The sequence below is a fragment of the Lepidochelys kempii genome, chromosome 2 (genome assembly GCF_965140265.1).
Source record: "Lepidochelys kempii isolate rLepKem1 chromosome 2, rLepKem1.hap2, whole genome shotgun sequence".
In the NCBI taxonomy this organism is placed as follows: Eukaryota; Metazoa; Chordata; order Testudines; family Cheloniidae; genus Lepidochelys; species Lepidochelys kempii.
This window is the reverse complement of record NC_133257.1, coordinates 61,674,114-61,694,834: the sequence shown is the minus strand read 5'-3', so window position 1 is coordinate 61,694,834 and position 20,721 is coordinate 61,674,114. Positions and strand designations below refer to the sequence as shown.

Here is a 20,721-nt window from a genome sequence, read left to right as displayed (position 1 = left end):
TAATGTCACAGAGAAAAAGGATTCCCTTACTCTAAGGAATCACTACAGCATGCAGGACCTGCCTGCCAAAGGCTGCACGGGCTGAAGGCTGAGTATCTATCTTGTAAAACTTGGTAAGTGTATCTATGACCAAATTGCAGCTTTACAGATTTCATTGCTTTCTCAGTCCATGAGACCACCATCACTCATACTGAGTGAAATCTGGTGCCCCACTGGAATAAAGATTCTTCAAACCGCTTTATCTCCGTGAAAGATGCAGCAGGATGGTACAGAAAGGGAAGGTCATGCCTGACTAATCTAATCGCCTTTTATGATGAGATTACTGGTTCTGTGGATGAAGGGAAAGCAGTGGATGTATTGTTTCTTGACTTTAGCAAAGCTTTTGACACGGTCTCCCATAGTATTCTTGTCAGCAAGTTAAGGAAGTATGGGCTGGATGAATGCACCATAAGGTGGGTAGAAAGCTGGCTAAATTGTCGGGCTCAACGGGTAGTGATCAATGGCTCCATGTCTAGTTGGCAGCCGGTATCAAGTGGAGTGCCCCAGGGGTCGGTCCTGGGGCCGGTTTTATTCAATATCTTCATAAATGATCTGGAGGATGGTGTGGATTGCACTCTCAGCAAATTTGCGGATGATACTAAACTGGGAGGAGTGGTAGATACGCTGGAGGGGAGGGATAGGATACAGAAGGACCTAGACCAATTGGAAGATTGGGCCAAAAGGAATCTGATGAGGTTCAATAAGGATAAGTGCAGGGTCCTGCACTTAGGACGGAAGAACCCAATGCACAGCTACAGACTAGGGACCGAATGGCTAGGCAGCAGTTCTGCAGAAAAGGACCTAGGGGTGACAGTGGACGAGAAGCTGGATATGAGTCAGCAGTGTGCCCTTGTTGCCAAGAAGGCCAATGGCATTTTGGGATGTATAAGTAGGGGCATTGCCAGCAGATCGAGGGACGTGATCGTTCCCCTCTATTCGACATTGGTGAGGCCTCATCTGGAGTACTGTGTCCAGTTTTGGGCCCCACACTTCAAGAAGGATGTGGATAAATTGGAGAGAGTCCAGCGAAGGGCAACAAAAATGATTAGGGGACTGGAACACATGAGTTATGAGGAGAGGCTGAGGGAGCTGGGATTGTTTAGCCTGCAGAAGAGAAGAATGAGGGGGGATTTGATAGCTGCTTTCAACTACCTGAAAGGGGGTTCCAAAGAGGATGGCTCTAGACTGTTCTCAATGGTAGCAGATGACAGAACGAGGAGTAATGGTCTCAAGTTGCAGTGGGGGAGGTTTAGATTGGATATTAGGAAAAACTTTTTCACTAAGAGGGTGGTGAAACACTGGAATGCGTTACCTAGGGAGGTGGTAGAATCTCCTTCCTTAGAGGTTTTTAAGGTCAGGCTTGACAAAGCCCTGGCTGGGATGATTTAACTGGGAATTGGTCCTGCTTTGAGCAGGGGGTTGGACTAGATGACCTTCTGGGGTCCCTTCCAACCCTGATATTCTATGATTCTATGATTCTATGGATAACTGACCAAGTTCCCAGTTCTGACACTTTTCTTGCCAAAGTGATAGTGATCAAAAAGGTCATTTTGATAGTCAAATACTGTATGTCCCTTTGATGGAAAATGGAAGATTTTCTGGATATATTCAAAATTGCAGACAGTGCAAAAACACATACTTTTAAGGTATTAGCCTGCAACCTGATATCAAAACCATCTTGTAAAAACTCTAGAACATGAAACACTTTGGCTACTTAATGCTAAATATGTCTCTCTCTATTCCAAACTTTGAATTTAGACCAGATCCCTGAGTAAGCCTTGTTGTTGATTTTCTTCTAGATGCTAACAGCATTTCAATGAGACCAGCAGAGTAACCCTTTCACTTTAGAAACTTCCTTTCAAATATCAAGTTTCACAAGGATTTAAGCAAATTAAATCTAGAAGAACTGGACCACTAGATAATAAATCTGGCCTTGTATTGAAGAACAATGGTGGCTCCACTGACATGTTCACAAACAGTGGTGTAGTCTTAAACTGCAGCATCTCCCTGCCAGTCTCACCTTCTAACCCTGCCCCCATGCTGCTTTCTAACCCTACCCCCATGCTGCAGAGAGCAGGTCACAGTGGTATAGTGGAGCTGCATTGTCCTTCCAGTGCATTCTGGCTCTACTACACCATGTAGTAGAGCCGCCAGGGCCAATGGGAGGTCACAAAGATCATTTCTGCTTCTTCCTTTCTGATTTTCTATATTACCCTGATGATGATGGTGTGACACTCTGTAGTTTGGCTCAGGGGCAGGAGAGGTGTTGTCAGTGATTAAGCAAACTGTCCCAGGTGTTAGCTGGCAGAGTTTTGCAGATGAACAAGGGATAGAACCCTTCCTAGGCACAGAGAAATGTGTCTTAGGAGGGGGCCCAGAGGAGGAAACTGGGGAAGGAATAGTGGGGGTACAGGAATGTCTCCTCACTAGTCACTTGGGAGAGGATGCCCAGGACAGAATGGCTGAGTCAGCACTGGTGCACCCAGGCACTCAGCCTGTGACCCAGGTTTTGAGAAGGAACTGTGTAACTGACCTCCTGGAGAGGAGCAGTCACACTGCTGACTTCTCCGGGACAGAGAAAGGGATGGCGGAGGGTACCCCAGTGCAGGTCCCAGTTTGTCAGGATGCAATTTCTGATAAATTTTTGGAACGTAACTGTCTCTCTTTAAATCAAGATGCAACTCCAATGCCTGTGATAACAGAGGAGTTGGGACCAGGAAATTGCCAGATGGTAGTTTGCCAGAATACAGATGACCCAATTGACAGAGAGGGGGGTGTTTTCTCCCAGGCTGGTGAGAGACAGGGAGTAGTTATGGAAAAGCTGCTGGGAAAAGGTGCATCTGAGCAAAGGGTAGACACACCTAGCCCAGAGAGCACAAATCACAGCCCTCTACAGGGCAGGGAAGGACTCAGTGTTGGGAGGGGGAAACACAGGATAACCCCAAAAGGGGAGCTGGATTTTCTGCATATGTACAGTCCTGGGGTTGGGAGACTGCTCCCCAAAGGGCCAGCCAATGTGCTCTGTACCTTGGGGGAACACCCTGCACCCCCATGCTCATCTTTATAATATGATTGTGTGGTATCCAATGCAAAGTTTGTCATGTCAGGTGTCTTTGGAAGGCTCATGATGCACTGAGCATTGTTGTAATGTTAATAGTAATGTTATAGGTTGTAATTTCATATATATAATTATGGTCGAGGATTGGAGTGACCTAGCAGATCACCAGTCCAGATAACACCAGGGGAATGTCTCAGATGGGTACTGGGGGAAAAGCATAAAGTAAGCCAATTTGGCTACTTGAGTGACAGAGCATCTATGCCTAAGGCTCCTGGCTGCCTTTTGCTTGCAAAGTATTGGTGACCCTTCTGGTTTGCCTTGAATTCAAAATGATCCAGGATCGAAACTTCAAAATTTTTGATGATCAACTGGAATTATTCGTTTTGAAGAGTCCATTTCACCTGATCAATTTTTCTTCTGCTCAGCCAGTCAGCCTTCACACTGCTGGTGTCATTGATGCACAAGACCCTGATAGACTGTAGATAGGCCTCTACCCACTGCATCAATGATGATGCTTCCTTTTGTAGATCCCTGAACTCATACTCCCTGATAGCTTACATATGTAATCATAGACGTACTGCCCATAATTACCAGAATATGACCATTCTGCAATGCTGAGGTCAGTGGTTTAAGAGCACAGAAAATTTATGCTTTTCTTTCGTTCTGAAGACCATGTCACTGGACCCACAACTTCTTGGAAAATGCTTCCTATCCTTCCAGACTGGCGTCTGTTGTTATGACAGACCACCCTGGCTCCACCATGGCCATCCCTTCAGGGAATCTCTCTGGACTCATCCACCAATCCAGGAATTTCAACACAAATGATGGAACGTTCACTTTTCAAGATAGAAATATCAGAAAATGGCAGGGAAGGAACAGAAGGAAACTCTGGAGAGTCCTCATATGTTTTCTTGCCCAAGGCACTCTCCCTATGCAGGACATGATCATCCCTAGAACACCCACTGGGGTGTCTATTGACATCACTGGGCACCTCCTCAGGAGAGTAATTGCTGATCTCATCTTAGCGCATATTTTGGTTGACAGATATATCAACACTCCAAGATGAAATAGGTTCTGAGGTGGTTGAAGATGACACTTTCCAAAATTTACTATAAATCCCTGCTGTTGCAATGTTTAGTTGCTTGAGTGGACCGCTCCTTTGATAAGGCTCTCACTAGAAAGTCATCCAAGAAAGAACAGACTTGTAACCTTTTCTGTCTGAGAAAATCCATCAGAACAACAAGGACTTTTGTAAATACTCGAGGTGTGCATGACAGTCCAAAAGGCAGCACTTTGAACTGAAAATGGCTGGTCCCATGAGTGAATCGCAGAAATTTCCTGAGTACCTGGTGAACTAGCACATGAAGACAGGTCTCCTTCAGATTGCTTGACGTAAGGTAATCCACCAGGCAGATTGTTGCCACCATGGACTTCCAGATCTCCAGCCTGAATTTGCCCCCTCTTATGAACTTGTTTAGGTTTTTAAGTCCAACACCACTCTGTCCTCCTTGAAACTCTTGGGTACCAGGAACAAGACTGAGCAGTAGCCACAGAACATCTCGACCTCAGGATCTCTCTCTATTATGCCAAATTGAAAAATCTGATCTATGGCCTTTAGCATATTTCAAATTTTGGGGGGATTTGATAGTATTAAAGAAGGGCAAAAATTATGATTTGGTATCTTTGAAAATTCTATGATGCATATCCAGGACCAGTCTGTCCAATATGGAGAGAGGCCGTTGGTTCTTGAATTTTAATAGTCTCCCACTAGGTCAGAAGTTTACTGCCCATAGTCAGGCACGGTTTCTATTATCGGAATTTGCATTGTGGGAAAACTGGTCTCTCCCGTTTCCAGGCTTAGACTTTTTCCAGTTGCTTTTGCTGTAGTCGTGCAGTCCAAACTGTGAGGAGTAGACACAAAAAGGATATTTAGAGGCTGGCTATCCCATTTCCTGGATTTGAAGTTAGGAGAGTTTCTTTAACGTCTTTTTGATTTATCTGAGGATTCTACCACCACTTTGTCTAATAGCCCCCCAAATAATTGACATCCTGAATATTTCAAAATGGCTAACGTCATTTTGGCCTGTATATTGCCCTTCCAGGCTCATAATCAGATATGCCATCTGGTCATCACCCTGGAGGCCATGGCATTTGCTGAAAACATCAAAGCATCCCTGGCTGCACCAGCTATGAATGCTGAAGCCACTGAGCTTTTCTTTAACTCTGAACTTAACCACAATGATTTCTTAGACTTTTTTTGGCAATCTGACTGTCAAATTATCAGTCCAGGCCAGTATTGCTCTTCCAAAATGTGTGGCCACAGAAAAAGCCCTCAGAGATAAAAAGCCCTCAGAGAGGAACATGCATCCTTAAACATATAGCACAGTGATATTTCCATTCTGTGGTCGTTGAGTTCTTTTGGGAACAAGTTCCCTTCCACTGGCACAGTAGTGTCTTTGACTAGAGCTGAAACTGCCCCATCCACTATAGGAGGAGACACAAAATCTGCTTTTCTACAGTGCACTTTGTAGAAATTTTTAGCATGCCTGCACAACCTCATACATTTTGCTGGTGTTTCCCATTTGGCCTTAATTACTTTTTCAAAAAAGATGTGAAGGGAAATACGATTCAGATTTTGAACTAGATGGAAAATTCTTTTTTGTAATTTCTGTACCAATCCCCTCTCCTTCCTATTTAGAATCTTTTCTAATCGGCTCATCTGATGGAAACGCAAGTATCTAATGACCTTTCACAATATCTTCTAAAATAATTCAGTTGGAAAAAGATTCTCTTTGTTTCTCTTCGTTCTCTGATTCACACTCTGAGATTGAGAATTTACCTGCCTCCTGTGAAGATGATCCTGACTTTCCTCTTGACTCCTTTTTTCCCTCTCTTGGACTTAGATTGAACAGATTTTTTAACCTTCTTTTTCTTTGGTGATGTCCCTGAAGACAAGGATAAAAATGAACTAAACGATGATGAAGAAGAGCCAGACACATAAACAATTCTATTCCTTTTATTGTGCTTGTTCTTTCAATGTATGAAAACCTTGTGAGCAGAGCCTTGAGCTTTGGCATCATCTGGTAATGAGGCTGGGAAGCTGCTATCCCCAGAGGAACAGGCCAGTTTTTTAAGTGTCTGAGGTAATTTCTTGAACCCTTTCCCCCTTTTTAAAATTTTTACTCCTTAGGGGAGTGGGGACTGGGAACCTGAATCAAATAAAGAATTCTGAAAATATCTTCTGCTAATAGGCATCTTTTTATCTTTGTGCCTTTGAGAATGGACAGAGTGCCTGTAAGGGGACACTGAAGCTGCAGCCTGGGTCTTACAAGATGGCAGGATCTGAGGTAAAGGCACTTTTCATGCCAAATCCAAGAGTTGCTCCCTAGCGCAAGAAGGAATTTCTTTCTGAGAGGGGGATTCCCTTCTTTTCCCCTGTGTACAAAATTCTGGGCATCCCCTGGGGCTATGGAAAGGAGACAAAATTGCCCAGTGAAGAAAGGGAGGCAGAAGGATGATGAAACCCGCACTGTGGGAGGACGAATGCCCAAAATAGTCTCACTAGCCGCTCCTTGCTCTGTGGCAGATTCAGCCGGTCCTGCTTATGGTTTTCCCATGCTGGGCTGTTGCCCTTTGATGTAACCACCTGTGGCAGCCAAAAGGTTATTTTCATTTTTCTGTCATCCTTCAAGACATTTGCAGCCCAGCTGTCAGACTCCCCAGGCCAGTCCCGTGGTCCGCGCTGCTTCCCGCAGCCCCCATTGGCTTGGAGCGGCAAACCAAGGCCAGTGGGAGCCGCGATCAGCCGAACCTGTGGAAGCGGCAGGTAAAAAAACCAGTCAGGCCCGCCAGGGGCTTTCCCTGAACAAGCAGCTGACCGGCTTCGAGAACCACTGCCTTAGAATGTTAACTCTAGTCCTTTAGTTCAAAAAGTCACTTTTCTCGCCTTTGTCCTCATAGCGTCAGAGAGATCCAAAGACTGTCCAATGGCATTTTCAAGCAATAAAATAGCAAGCGATGTCAGTCTCTCGTTGGCCATCATCAATCCAAGATATGTTTTGATGAGCCTGAGCTTCGAAGAGCAGCTCTCACCACTCGTGACTGTGACTCGCAGCATGAGCAGAATCCTCAAAGCTATCCATACATTAGGAAAAGTGTCGTTCAGCTCTGCATCATGAATGAATTGGAGAACTTGGAGTGGAGAGTGCTTCCTGTGTTGCAAAATGTGAAGGGTGTTCAATTCCACATAAAGGTCTTTATCATTGATGTCCGAACATTCTCCATTTGTCAGCATCTGCTGAAGGTCCGTACAATTGTTCAAGAATGTTTTCTTGTCCACTGGGAGCTTGCTAGGGTCATACCCCTCCCGCCCCCACACAAGTCTTTTTGTGGTGCTTCATTTATCCAAACTCTTCTTTGATGGACATTCATTCAACGAGCAAGCAAAAAAAACTCCCTCTTGAATTTTTCTTCCAAGCTTTTCATCAGCTCATCTCTGCCCTCATAACCAAAGTGTCTCTTCTTCCAATGAATATGAGTTTCCTTGAAGACAGGCTCAACCCCTAAGTCTTCTGCCATTTCTTTGGCAGCAATGATGGCATCTTCTAATCTGTTGTCTCTGTAGGCCACAACAAAAATCAAGGCAGCTTCTCATCAAAGTCTCATTCCGGTTTCAGCTTTACTCAACTGCGCCAGTTCCATCCGGGTGTTGTAAACCTCAGTCACTTGGTACCTCATTGGCCCCAATCTGCCAATGGGGCTCTCCCAGCAAGTGTCGCTTAGTGGCTTCACCGTCAGATTTGTAACACTGTCTGTGAGGATCTTCCACCTGATAGTTGTCACTGAAAACTTATATCCTTTGCAGTACTCCAAAGAGAGATACTGAATCTAAAGATGACGTTGCATCTGACACAACCAGTTTGAGGGAATGGAAACCACAAGGCACAAAGAAAGCTCTTGGATTCAGCACAAGGATCCTTGTCTGGATGCCACTGTTTCATCCCTTCATGTTTGTGCTGTTGTTGTAGCCTTGGCCATGGCAGACCTGAAGCTTTATTTTATTCTCATTCAAAACATTCATAAACAGCTTTGTTAGGCCTTTTCCAGTAGAGTCGTCCATGTACTGGAAGCAGATAAAGTGTTCCTTTACATGGATACACCCATCCTCGTCATCAACAAATCTTACTGTAAATTACATCTTTTCACTGTGCCTAATATCAGGAGTGCAGTCCATTATTATGGTATAATACTTTGCTTTGTTGAGCTGTGTCAATATATTATCAAGCACCTTCCTTGCCATAAGGTCAATCAATTCATTTTGAATTGTTTTGCTGTAGTAATGGTCCATAGCTTCTTTACAAACTACTCCACGTAGATATGCACACATGACATCATTGTATTTCCCAAAGAGCTCTAACAAACTGAGGAAATTACTGTTATGTTCAGTGAACAACTTATACAACAAGCCCTGGAAAGCCAAATTATTCTTTGCAAGGAAGAGGGTACTTGAGATCAGACGATCAACCACATTCCTCCAGTGCAGGGTTTCTACATTAATAATGTGCTGGTTTTCTGTATTTATTCAGCTTAAGCCTGGACTCGACCTCCATCCATTTGGAGTAGGCCATAAAATGGCCGGGTGACTTTTCACGTTGCTTCAGAGCTTCAGCTAACTTATGCCATTAATTGTACTCGGAAAGCGAACACAACCATTTGGCATGCTTGTTAAATATTTTGCAACAAAAACAGAACACTCTGTAAGTTGATTTTGAGTAAACTAGCCAACACCGAAACAGTTTCTCACCATTCTTGAGCACTCTTTCACAAAGTGACTTTGAGAAGTGTCACTTCTGCTCATTTACTGGAAACATCATATCCTTGCTTTTGCCTGGCTTGTTCAAAATTGTACGATCATTATCGGCACAGTTTAGGATTACTGGCCATAAAAAGCAAGATCTGATGTATTTATTTGTGGTGTGCAATTTTTCTCACTGCTGTTTCTGCCATCATGCAAGGCTGATCCTTCTTTATTGTTTCTCTTCTTTTAATATAAACCTGATTTTTCTTTGTCATTACTCTCCTTTTCGTGTGAACCACATTCTTCTTTATCATCACTCTCCTTTATGTAGCCAGGAAATCTGGACGATTCTCCATCACTTTCTTCACATTTCCATTCCTTTTCTTTAGGTAAATCTACTAATTCCTTAGTAATAGGACTACCATCTTTATGCTTCACTCCTCATTTTCTTCTGCAGTGGGACAATTGCTACTGCTTAAGCCTGTGCTATGTTCTGTTTGAGACATTTTCCCATCAAATTTGCCCCCTGCTGCAACCTAGATTGCAATTGAGCTTTTCGCTTCCTATACTAACCTTCTGAAGGCGTCTTCAGGGGCATCTTTTATTTTCTACGGGGGAAAGCAGACAGTATTAGGGAGACCAAAAGTTTATGTTCCACAGTCTTAGAAAGTTATCACACAATATGTGTTAAGCATGGCAAAAGAAATAACAGAATTTCTTTTATATTGTTGAGTAGATAGGGGTTTGATAGATATCTCTGGCATCTCATTAAATATGTACTTTATTAGTCACTACTTATACTCTTCATGTCTTAAAATACAAGTAGACTTTCACAATTACACAATAAAACAAGGTTCACAATATCACAGCTGGGCTCTCACTTCACTTCACTTTGTTCTTACATCTCATTGACTGACTGGTGACGTCCTGCCTCTTATATACCCACGAGGGTATGGCTGACAACATTATAAGAGGTTGGAGGAAAATGTAGCTCTCAGAAAGTCTGGAAGGTTCCATGAGATTCTACAAAGGTCCAGAACATTCTAGGAGGTTAGTGAAAAATAAATCCACAGACAGAATATTTTACTTCAAACATTCCATATTCCCCTTTGACACTTACAACAATAACAGCTCCCCAAGCCTGACACCCCCCAAGCCCTGCATCCCAGGCAGTTGCCTGGGTCGGTTGCCCCTAAATCCGGCCCTGAGACTCCTTGCTGGTAGGAACCAGGCTCCTGGGTTGGTGTAAGGCAACCAAAGCAAAACCTTTCTAACCTGATGAATGAGGCAGCTGCAGTGAACGAAACATAAACCTCTCCTTCTGCACATTGTGGCAGGGAGACAGAGCAGGATGAATACAACCTTGGTCTTCTATTTTTGAACCTTTCTCCACCATCCTCTGAGCCTGTTACCTGAGTGGTGGGGTGGGTGGTGTTGCGATGGTAATTCCAGGCAGGAGACAAACCAGTCTTCAGGTTTTTTTTTTTCTTATTTATTTTTGAATTCTCTCTCTTGCACTGGATTCTCCCACTCAGCCAGTAGCAACAGAAGGCAGAACAAAACTGAGGAGGTATCCAGAAGGTGGGGGCTAGTCCCTCATCAGCCATCCAATCAGCTTTGATTCTGCTTCTTATAGCTACAAATAGACAATTACGCCACACTGAGGATATGCAGACCTAGCTTTCAGAGAGAAGTCTTACTTCAATGATGTTTGTAAAGTGCTCTGAGATCCTCATTTGGAAGGAACTATGTAAGACCAAATTATTATAATAGCAGTGCATAGAGTAAGGCAGAGAGGGATGCCATCTTTTTTGAGCATGTCTGCCAGAGCTCCACCATCAGTTGGATTAATAAAAGACCTGTTTACAGTACTAGTTGTTGAAAATATCAGCTATAGATGGTCTGACTGCAGTTCATTACAGCCCTTTTTATATGAATCACAAAAACCTATAGACTGCTCCTAAGACATCACTGAAATAAATGGTATTAATTTCCATTTACCAATAAAGCAGATACTGATATTTTATTCCAGTAGAGTACTGAAGGTGAAATTCTGCCCCCACTGATGTCTATAGGAGTCTTCATATTGACTTCAATAGGGCCAGGATTTCACTGTGATTTGCTAAATTATTGGGAATTTTCATAAACTGAAGTTGTTTCACAGTTGCACATTCCATCACATAAGATGCCTATTTATTATCTTTAGCAAACCAGTCTAACTAAATACAATTTCACTATCAACCCTTACATTCAAGGAGTATTTCCACTTGACATCTGGTTCTCATTTTTAACATATGTTCTTATAATAACCAACATAATTTCTACTTAAAAGTACTGAGAAATGTTAAGTGTAAAAGAGTCACAAAATCATAGTTTTGAACTTCACTGTCATGGGGATGGGGGGTGGGATTACTGATAACACTGGATTTTTTCCCTACTAATACAGATATACTTACTATAGATGGTTCAATTAATTTTGTGTGTCCAAATGCAAATGGAAACATAAAATAAACTTACTATGCCATAGTCTAAAAAAAATGCAATGAGCTCATATGAAACTCTTTCAAAAGCACAGCTGAGTAGATATGCCTTACCACATCTGTCACAGCAATACAAATAGCCTTTAAATAATACATACAAGAGGACTAGATAATGTAGCTGCAAGTCTAATCTCATCTTTAAACACTATTGCTAAGCATTTATTGTTGAACTTTATATTTACTTCACTACTGCAGTTACAACAGTGCTCACTACAGGTGAGGTGGTCAGCATTTCCAAGAGAAACTTTTGCTTCTAATTAATAATTCATCTGCACATTGTTTTAAAATAATTTTTTTCCATAAAGAGTTTAATCTTTAGCCATATTCTGCCTTTAGCTACACTAGTACAAACTTTGCAAAATCAATGGGTTTGCACTTATGTAAATGAGAGCAGAATCTGACTTCTACCTTATCCCCATAAAATAGCGTGAAGGTATTTGAAGATGCCCTTTTCTTCTTCTGCAACTCAAGAGCAATCTGTTCTCTAAAACAGAATTGTATTTCATGATGTAAGCTAGTGGTATTTTGGAAAATAAGCAATTTTATTTAAGAAATTTAGATTACAATTTGCATAATTAAACCCTTTTATCCCCAATGAAAAAAATCTATGAGGCATTTTGCAGTCATATGTAGTTTTATGCACAAGAGCAAAAATAAATGTATTAATTTATATTTGTTTCCACTCTTCATTTCACATGATTAAAAAAATAAACATATCCTAGTAAGAAGGAAAATTTCTGAAGTTTTCCCATGTGTCACTTGGTTTTAATTAGCTCAGCAGAGCATGGCAGACTGCTGTATCAACTGAAAAAAAAAAGACTGTTTTCTGCACTTTTCAGTGATCTAGTAGTTACTGGCAAATAATAATAAAAAATTATGAAGCCAGTTCACGAGAGCATTTATTGATTAAGGCAAGTACTGGTACTTAAGTGGAACTTAATTATCTTAGGATCACACTGTTTAAAGGTGTGTTTTCTAAGCAGTTGACTGAAACTTGTACAGGTAATCTATAAACAAGAACAAAAATAATCCTAAACAGTTTATTAGTGTTTAAATGAGAATGCTGAACTGTTTAATTCCATTTTCTTTGTTTGAAAAGATTACTGTGTTATGCAATCACCAGTTAGACTTTGGTTGGTATTAACCCAGGCTGGCCAGAAAACACTTGCAAGGTTTTGAAATCTGTTTTTGTTCTACATTGGAACAAAATTGAGATCTTTTGAAAGTTTTCATGAAAAATGAGAGAAAGACACACCATTGCCCTGCAATGGGCAGTAGACCAGAGGTTAGGGCACTGACTCTGCCTGAGTCAGAGCAGGGACTTGAACCTGAGTCTTGCAGATGAATGCCTTCATCTACTGGACTATAGAGTCAGTCTCTCTTGTTCACGCAATTAATATTTAATTATTTATACATAGTGGAACAGCTCCAACCAGAGAGATTGAGAGATTTCAGAATCAGAGAGCAGGGACTTGAACTGGGTCTACTACATCCTGGTTGAGTACCCTAAACTCTGGCCTGTTGGATATTCTGGGGTGGAGGAATTTCTCTCATTCTGAAATTCCATCCTGCACCTACAAAGGTGCATTTTCCTGACAAAGGTTTCAATAAAACTGACTTTCCTGCAAAAAGTTTGGAGTTGTTGAATCAATATTTTCCTACAAAAAAAGTTGAGTCACAAATTTCCTGATCAGCCCTAGTATTAACACAACAGAAAACAAGCCTAATCCAGTCCGAGATTTAATCTTTTTCTCAGATACACAGGCACTTATAGCTGCATAATTTACAAAGCCAGCTAATGGTGTTGGTACAAAGATAGTTGTATATATACTAAAATGTCTGTGATATAGCAAGAATTCAGAATAAATGATACTATCATCATTTAGGCTATGTTTTAGTCACAGGTAGTTTTAGTAAAAGTCATGGGCAGTAAACAAAAATTCACAGCCCCTGATATATCCATGACTTGTACTATATACCCCGGACTAAATCTTGGGTGCTCTGGGGCAGGGGGCAGCAGCGCGCTGCCTGGGCCCCCTGCTGCTGTGGGGGGGCAGCAGCCAGACACTGCTGCTGCTGCTAGGAGGTGTGGCGGGGTGGGTGCGGTGGCCCAAGACTGCTCCAGCAGTGGCCAGTTTGGCTGGCCCAGGGGCTGCCCGAGCTGCTCAGGAAGTCAAGGAATTTGTGACTTTTGTGACAGACTCGCAGCCTTAAGCATCATGCCCATGTCACTATGTAACTGGAGCCATGAAAGTGTGGTGGACCAGCCTAACTTAGAATTGTTTTCTTTGCAACATCAACTGACCAAAGAAACTCAAGAATAAACATCTATTCTGTGAACAAGAAAAGTCATTAGGTCGTGCATTCTATAAAATATTTTAGGGCTACAAATTTGGAATGAGTTAAAATAGCATTTTTTGGCTCTTGTGTCATTCATGTCTCATGTTAGAGGCGGAACTATCAGCATCATGCTTGATGTATAGTGCAAAAGTTGAACACAAGCAAATTATGCTGTTGGAGAATATATAAAACCCCTGGCTGACTAACTTTACTACCTTGTTTTAGGGCAACACTAATCTTTGTTTTTAAACTATGTATTGCCCTTTCATTGAGCTTTATACTCAAGTGAGTATATGTGCTGGTTCATTGACAGATGTAAAAACAATGCCATTAAGTGAACTGTGAGAGCAGAGAGCCAAGAGGCAGGAGCCTGCAGCTGCAGGATTCCCACTGCAGCAGATTTTTTACCATCAGCCATTCTAACAGAGACAGAGCAATCTCCTCACACTGTCAAGAAACATCACCAAGACTTTATATTTTAGAAGTTAATTAATTAAGGAAAGAACCTGCTGTTTAGAGAGAAGCTTGATTATGCATCTGATGGAAAATTTTCAATTGCTAGCTGCTGCTGAGAAGCTATAAAGGAGCCTCATTCATCTTTTTAAAAAGCGTGTTCCACCATCTCAACATATAAAGGATAGTCTTTATAAGGAACAAGTGTTTTCAGATTGTAAATTAGCAAAATTGCCACTTTGTTCTCCTCTCCTTAGTCTCAGACCCTAAACTGTCTAAGGCTTCAAAAGACAGGTCACTTGCTGAAAAAATTTAAAGAGACGATATTCTGAATTACTTGTTATTATGTTTTTTTAAATTATGTTATGTTCGGAAATCTTCTAAGCAGCCTAGCATCATAAAATAATTTATAAGCCAAACTGTGCAAAACTTGAAATATTCATTTGGAAAAGTATCTGATAAACTATTTGGTTCAAAGTGCTGTTTTACAATTTAAAATGTCATCGTTCTGTTAATAGTCAACTCACCTAATGTAAAGTTTCCTCACTTTTAAGAGTCCTCTAGTGTAAAATAACGAGGCTAAAAGGAATGAATTACTCAATTCAGAAACCAATTTAGTCATAGGAAAAAATCCTAGATAGTCTCAGAAATGCTGGGTCACTTTGGGATGCCTGTGCCTTCTGCAGCAGTGGAGTTGAGGTCTATACAGGTTGTTATGTAACTGTGGTCAGCTGTGGCTTAAAATCAATTTAGGTCTACAAGAAGAGGGTTGCCTTACCATTCTTCTTCAAGAGTTGCCTCTCTGCATTCATATTTATGGGATTAAACAGCCACCAGACCATTTACAAGTCACAAAGAGGGAAGAGCCTTTACAGGCTATTAAGGAAATCTATCAGGAAGGAATGACTGAGCTTTCAACTAGTCCTAGGGCCTCACTCACAATTCCAGTTAAGAAAAAAGATGGCAGCGCCAGATTCTAGGTGGGCTATAGAAAACTAAATTAAATCACTTTACTATAAATAGATGATAGTCTGGATGCTGCAGCAGATTCAATCTGGTTTTCCATACTGGATCTTAAAAATGGGTATTGGCAAGTGGAAATGGATCCAAACAACAGGGAAAAGAGTGCTTTCACAGAAGGGAAAAGAGTGCTTTCACAGAAGGAAAAAGGTCTCTGGCAATTCAAAGTGATGTTTTTTGGCCAGTGTAATGCACCAGCCACTTTTAAGAAGGCAATGGAGAGCATACTGTGTGGCATGCCCCTCTCTGGTGCATATTAAAATCTTTAAGCAGGAATTGATACATTTACAAATAGTCTGTGATAAACTTAAGGCTGTCAGTGTGAATCCAAATAAAGGAATTGTTTTAAAAAATGGTAATTTTCCTTGGGAACACAATCTGTGAGGAGGGAATTTCCACTGACAAAAAGAAAATTGAGACTGTACAAAGCTGGTCAAATGTCCAGATACTCATATATGCACAATGTTTTGTAGGGCTCCGATTACAAAAGGTTTATTTGTGGATTTGCCAATCTTTCAAAACCATTGCATAAGTTGGGTGAAAAAGGAAAACAATTTCAGTGGGTAGCAGAGTGCGATTTCACATTTTCAGAGTGGACTGTACCTGTATTAGCCTATCCGTGTTTCAATCCCCCCATTCATATTGGATAGAGATGCTAGTGCTTACGGTTTGAGGGACAGTAATGACACAAGAACATAAAGGACTTGAGAGCAAAAGTTTAAGTTCTCTGGAGAGAAAGTATAGCACCACCCAAAAGGAAATACTGACGGTGCTTAAATCTAAAGAACATTTTCATCACTATTTGTATGGGAGAAAATCTGTGATCAAGACACATCATGTATCCCTGTAATTACTCTTTAGATTCAGGAATCCTAAGGGTCAACTTGCGATGTGGTTGGAAAAATGTCAGTTATGATCTCAGAATTACACACAAGCCTCGGCACACGGATGGTAATACTCACCGTTGTCGGGTGGCCTTGTTGAGAGGCTAATTGCAAACTCTGCTCTAAGCAGGAGACCAAGGAATTTGTTGCTCAAGGGAACGACTGTGCTCAGGAAGAGATAGCTGTCTCCTCTCCTCTTATAGTTTGCAGAAGTACAAATGTTCCTGGTTCATCCATTGGAACAATGGATGCCGAATTGCAAGAATGGACTTCTGAGCAGTTAAATGATTCCCAAAGAGAGGATACTGACATCAGGACAGTATGTGATTGGAAAATCATTTGGCAAAGGTAGCCACACTGGAACGTAGTATCTCCACAGACCACAGTAAAAGCTTTCTGGTCACAGTAGGAAAACTTGGAGTTTGAAGACGGAATATTGTACAGGAGATGGGAAAAAACAATGGGCAATGGGTACAGGTATTAGCTGGTTGTACCAGATTCATTGAAAAGAAGGTTCTGATATGTCACGATTTTAAAACTGCTGGACATTTTGAGGTTTCAGAAACCACAGTCAAGCTAAGAGAAAATTTCTATTGGATGAAATGCAGACAGGATGTAGAAAACTGACACAAGAAATGTGACGTTTGTGTTGCAGAGAAGAGTCCCCCTACGACAGGTAGAGCCCCCGTGCCCCAGTATCTTGTCACCTTTGTCTGGCTTGTCCTCATCCACTGAATGTAAGTTGACGCCACACCATTCCATTTTGTTGCAAGCACATTCTTTCCGTTTCTGACCAGAGAGTTTTGTCATAGGTCAGCCCAGTATCTTGTGGGGGCATCAAAAGAACGCACTGCTGTCAATATGCTTGGGCCCCTGTCTGAAACAGAGTCTGGCAATCAATATAACTATGTGCTACTTCACAAAATGGTCTGAAGTTTACCCAATAAAGAACCAAGATGCTGTGACAGTAGCAGAAGTTCTCAAGAATGAATTCTTCAACAGATTTTGGGTCCTGGATGAGTTATACACAGCTCAAGGGAGAAATTTTGAATTCAAAGTATTTCAATAGGGTTTCTGAGATTTTATGGCTCCACAAAACTCATACAACCCCGACATATCCACAATCTGATGGGGTAGTGGAAAGACTCAATCAGGCTCTAGGGATTCAGCTGGCTACCTCTGCAGACCAGAACCAAAGGGACTAGGAGCAGCACATCCCATTCCTTTTGATGGCTTACAAAACAGCAGTCAATGAGAGAGTACAAAGTGTATCCCCAGCACTCTTCATCTTTGGACATGGGCTAAGGACCACAGCAAACCTTTTGTATAGAGTTTCTGAAGAGAAACAAAGGAATTTGGATCATTTTGACTATGTAGAAACTCTACAAACCAAAACTGAAAAAGTTCACAATTTTTCTAGGGAAAATTTGAGGATAGCCTCTGATAAAATGAAAAGACTGTATGATGTAAGGTCACATAGGGAAACTTTTAAAAGAGGGGACCTACTCTGGTTCCACAATCCTAGAAGAAAGAAGGATAGGAGCCCTAATGTGCATGAACTTGGGGAGGGATGCTATGTAGACCTGAATAAATGAAATAGTGTATAGGGAACAGTTGAGTCCCAGGACTAAAACCCAGTTATTCAGAAGGACCATCTGAGAAGATATCAGTGGGACAAGTTTCCACCATGGCTCCTGCTCCATCTCCCGGAAACTGAGACTGTAGAGGGGAAGCTGAGGCTAGGAGAGTTGAGACAGTAATGAGTTCCCCATTACAACGAAATGGGCAGAGTCTACTGCACACAGCAGATTTCACAGAAACAATCGTTTTGTTTGGGAGAGCTCCACTGAAAGAGGCTGCTCACATATGCTTGAATGAAATCAGGCACTGAAGAAAAACTCTAAGGAGATTTGGATGGGAGTAAAATCCGCATGGGTTGTTGGCATGAAAATGTCCTGACAAAAAAAGCACTATACAAATAGAAATGTAAGAAGCAGTTGAGCTCTTTTTTGGAGTAAGATAGCCGAAACAATACGAGCCACCACCCAAAACAGGCCACAATCAAGACCATTCAAGAAACGGAGTTATTTGGATGGAGATATCGGTGTGTCTGGCAGCAGAAGCACTTGGTAATAGTCAGAGAACAGGCAAAGAGAAGCAGCCAAAAAATTGAAGCAGACAGCAAGAAATGTATTTGAAACATGGCTTAGAAAGAAACCAAAGCAGGAGTTTTTTGGGGAAGAGTACTGGCTAGAAAGAAGCTTGGAAATGTGAGCAAAGAAATTGCTTCCTGTTTGATTCCAAATGTGTTCTGGGAAATAGGACTTTATGTGAATTCTTTGTAACTTATCAAGATTGTATCAAAAAAATTCCTGACTCTATCATCAATTTCTCCACCTAACAGAAACAAACTCCAAGACCCCAAATATTGGCTTAATGCTCAGACCAAAAGGTGTAACACTATACTAAACTAGTACTATTAATTATTAATTATTATTATTTGTATTACCATAGCACCTAGGATCCCTAGTCATGGACCAAGATCTGATTGTGTTAGGTGCTGAGCAAATACAGAACAATAAGATGGACCCTGCTCCACAGAGCTTACTATAACAGACAGCTGCAGCGGCACAGGAGCTAGCAAACAGAGCTGTAAACAGGGGAGTTTGAGTGGGAGTTCTGTTGGAGGAGTTTGTCTTGTGGTGCTTGTTTGGTGGATTTTTTGTTTTTTTTTTTGCTGTGGGTGATGGTGTTTTGGGTGTGGTTTGTGTTTCCCAGATTAACAGGATTTAGGTGGCAAGGCTATGACAGATACAGAGGCAGCAGTGGGAGTGACCCATGTAGCGGAAGACACAATGAGGATGACTGGACGTGGAAGCTGTGGTATGTACATGCTCCTGGAGGGGGCACCTGGTAAGAGTTTTGTCTGTATGAAATGCCGTCTGATAGAGCTGATGGAGGAAAAGATCCGAGGTTTGGAGATGCAGGTGGAAAGTCTGGTAGAGTTTAGGAAGGGGTTTGAGCAGATTATGGAGGTATCTGAAGGGAAAAGCTCAGACTTGCAGGTGGAATCAGGGCTGGGGAATTCTGAGGGGAGACTGGGTGAGGAAAGTGGTCAGTGGAAGCATGTGACTAAAAGAACCAGGCAGAGGAAAAGACGGGCTAGTGAAGGAGAAATAGAGCTCAAGAATAGGTTTGCAGAGTTGGAAAATGAAGAAGGGGCTTAGCAGGTAGTCACTGAAGGTGGAAGGGCAAGGAAGAAGAGAAGAGCGGCTAGTCCTATAGGAAAAGGGGAAGAGTTAATGAAGATTACACCAAATATGAGCCCCAGGAGAATCCAGGATGGGTTAAAGAGGATTACAAGGGAGAATAGGAATGGAAAGAACTTGCAGCCAGAGGGAACAGGGGATAGACTGGAGAATAGCACCATCACTAGGAAAAGGCAGGTATATGTGATTGGGGACTCTTTACTGGAAGAATAGATAGGTCTGTAACCAGAGCTGATCCGGAGAATAGGAGGTTGTGCTGTCTTCCAGGTGCTAAGATACGGGATGTGGACCTAAGGTTGAAAAGGATTCTAAGGGGAGCAGGAAAGAATCTCCTAATTATCCTTCATGTGGGAACAAATGATACGGCTAGATTCTCGCTGGAAAGTATGAAGGGAGACTATGCTAGGCTGAGGAAGACGCTTAAGGAAATCGAGGCTCAGGTGATCTTTAGTGGGATTCTGCCTGTTCCTAGAGAAGGGCAACAAAGGTGTGACAAGATTATGACTATCAACAGATGGCTTAGGCAGTGGTGCTATAAGGAGGGCTTTGGGATGTCTGGCCAGTGGGAGGCATTCATGGACAGAGGACTGTTCTCTCGGGATGGACTTCACCTGAGTAGGGAGGGAAATAGACTTCTAGGATGGAGGCTGGCACAACTGATTAAGAGAGCTTTAAACTAGGAATTTGGGGGAGATGGTTGGGAGATGTCCCGGTAATCTCCACGCCGGATTTTAGCATTGAGAGGAAAGAAAACGAAGTAAGAAAGGATACAGCCGTGGGTAGGAGGAAGGGCAGTGTAGATACCAGTCTAATAGGTGATACTGGCTGTAGAATGACCGGGCCTAATAGGGTACTGAATGTGAGTGAGGCCAAACGGCAAAAATTAAGATGTTTGTACACTAATGCGAGGAGCCTAGGTAACAAAATGGAGGAACTAGAGCTACTGGTGCAGGAAGTGAAACCAGATACTCTAGGGGGAACAGAAACAGGGTGGAATAGTCGTCATGACTGGGCTACAGGTATTGAAGGGTATGTGCCGTTTAGGAAAGACCGAAATAAAGGTAAAGGTGGTGGAGTAGCATTGTATATCAATGATGAGGTAGAATGTAAAGAAATAAGAAGCGATGGAATGGATAAGACAGAGTCCGTCTGGGCAAAAATTACATTGGGGAAGAAAACTATTAGAGCCTCCCTGGGATAGTGCTCGGGGTGTGCTATAGACCACCGGGATCTAATTTGGATATGGATAGAGCCCTTTTTAATGTTTTTAATAAAGTAAATACTAATGGAAACTGTGATCATGGGAGACTTTAAATTCCCA

General features: G+C 42.0%; 1 protein-coding gene across 5 annotated transcripts in view; it reads right to left on the bottom strand.

Moving 5' to 3' along the window:
- The window catches only part of PPP1R42 (protein phosphatase 1 regulatory subunit 42), an 80,253-nt gene that overhangs the window by 14,617 nt on the left and 44,915 nt on the right, over positions 1-20,721 (bottom strand). Inside the window, exons 9-10 of one of the 5 annotated variants that reach the window (XM_073330957.1) lie at positions 9,468-9,502; positions 5,740-6,042 (exon numbers count right to left, since the gene is read on the bottom strand). The exons of 1 other annotated variant lie outside the window; for it this stretch is intronic. In XM_073330957.1, coding sequence (XP_073187058.1) covers positions 9,496-9,502 — 7 coding nt within the window. In that variant the 3' untranslated portion in view covers positions 5,740-6,042; positions 9,468-9,495. Of the gene's footprint in view, positions 1-5,739; positions 6,043-9,467; positions 9,503-9,715; positions 9,938-20,721 lie in introns of those variants that run through there. 3 more of the 5 variants (XM_073330956.1, XM_073330955.1, XM_073330954.1) reach the window with 3 other exon arrangements.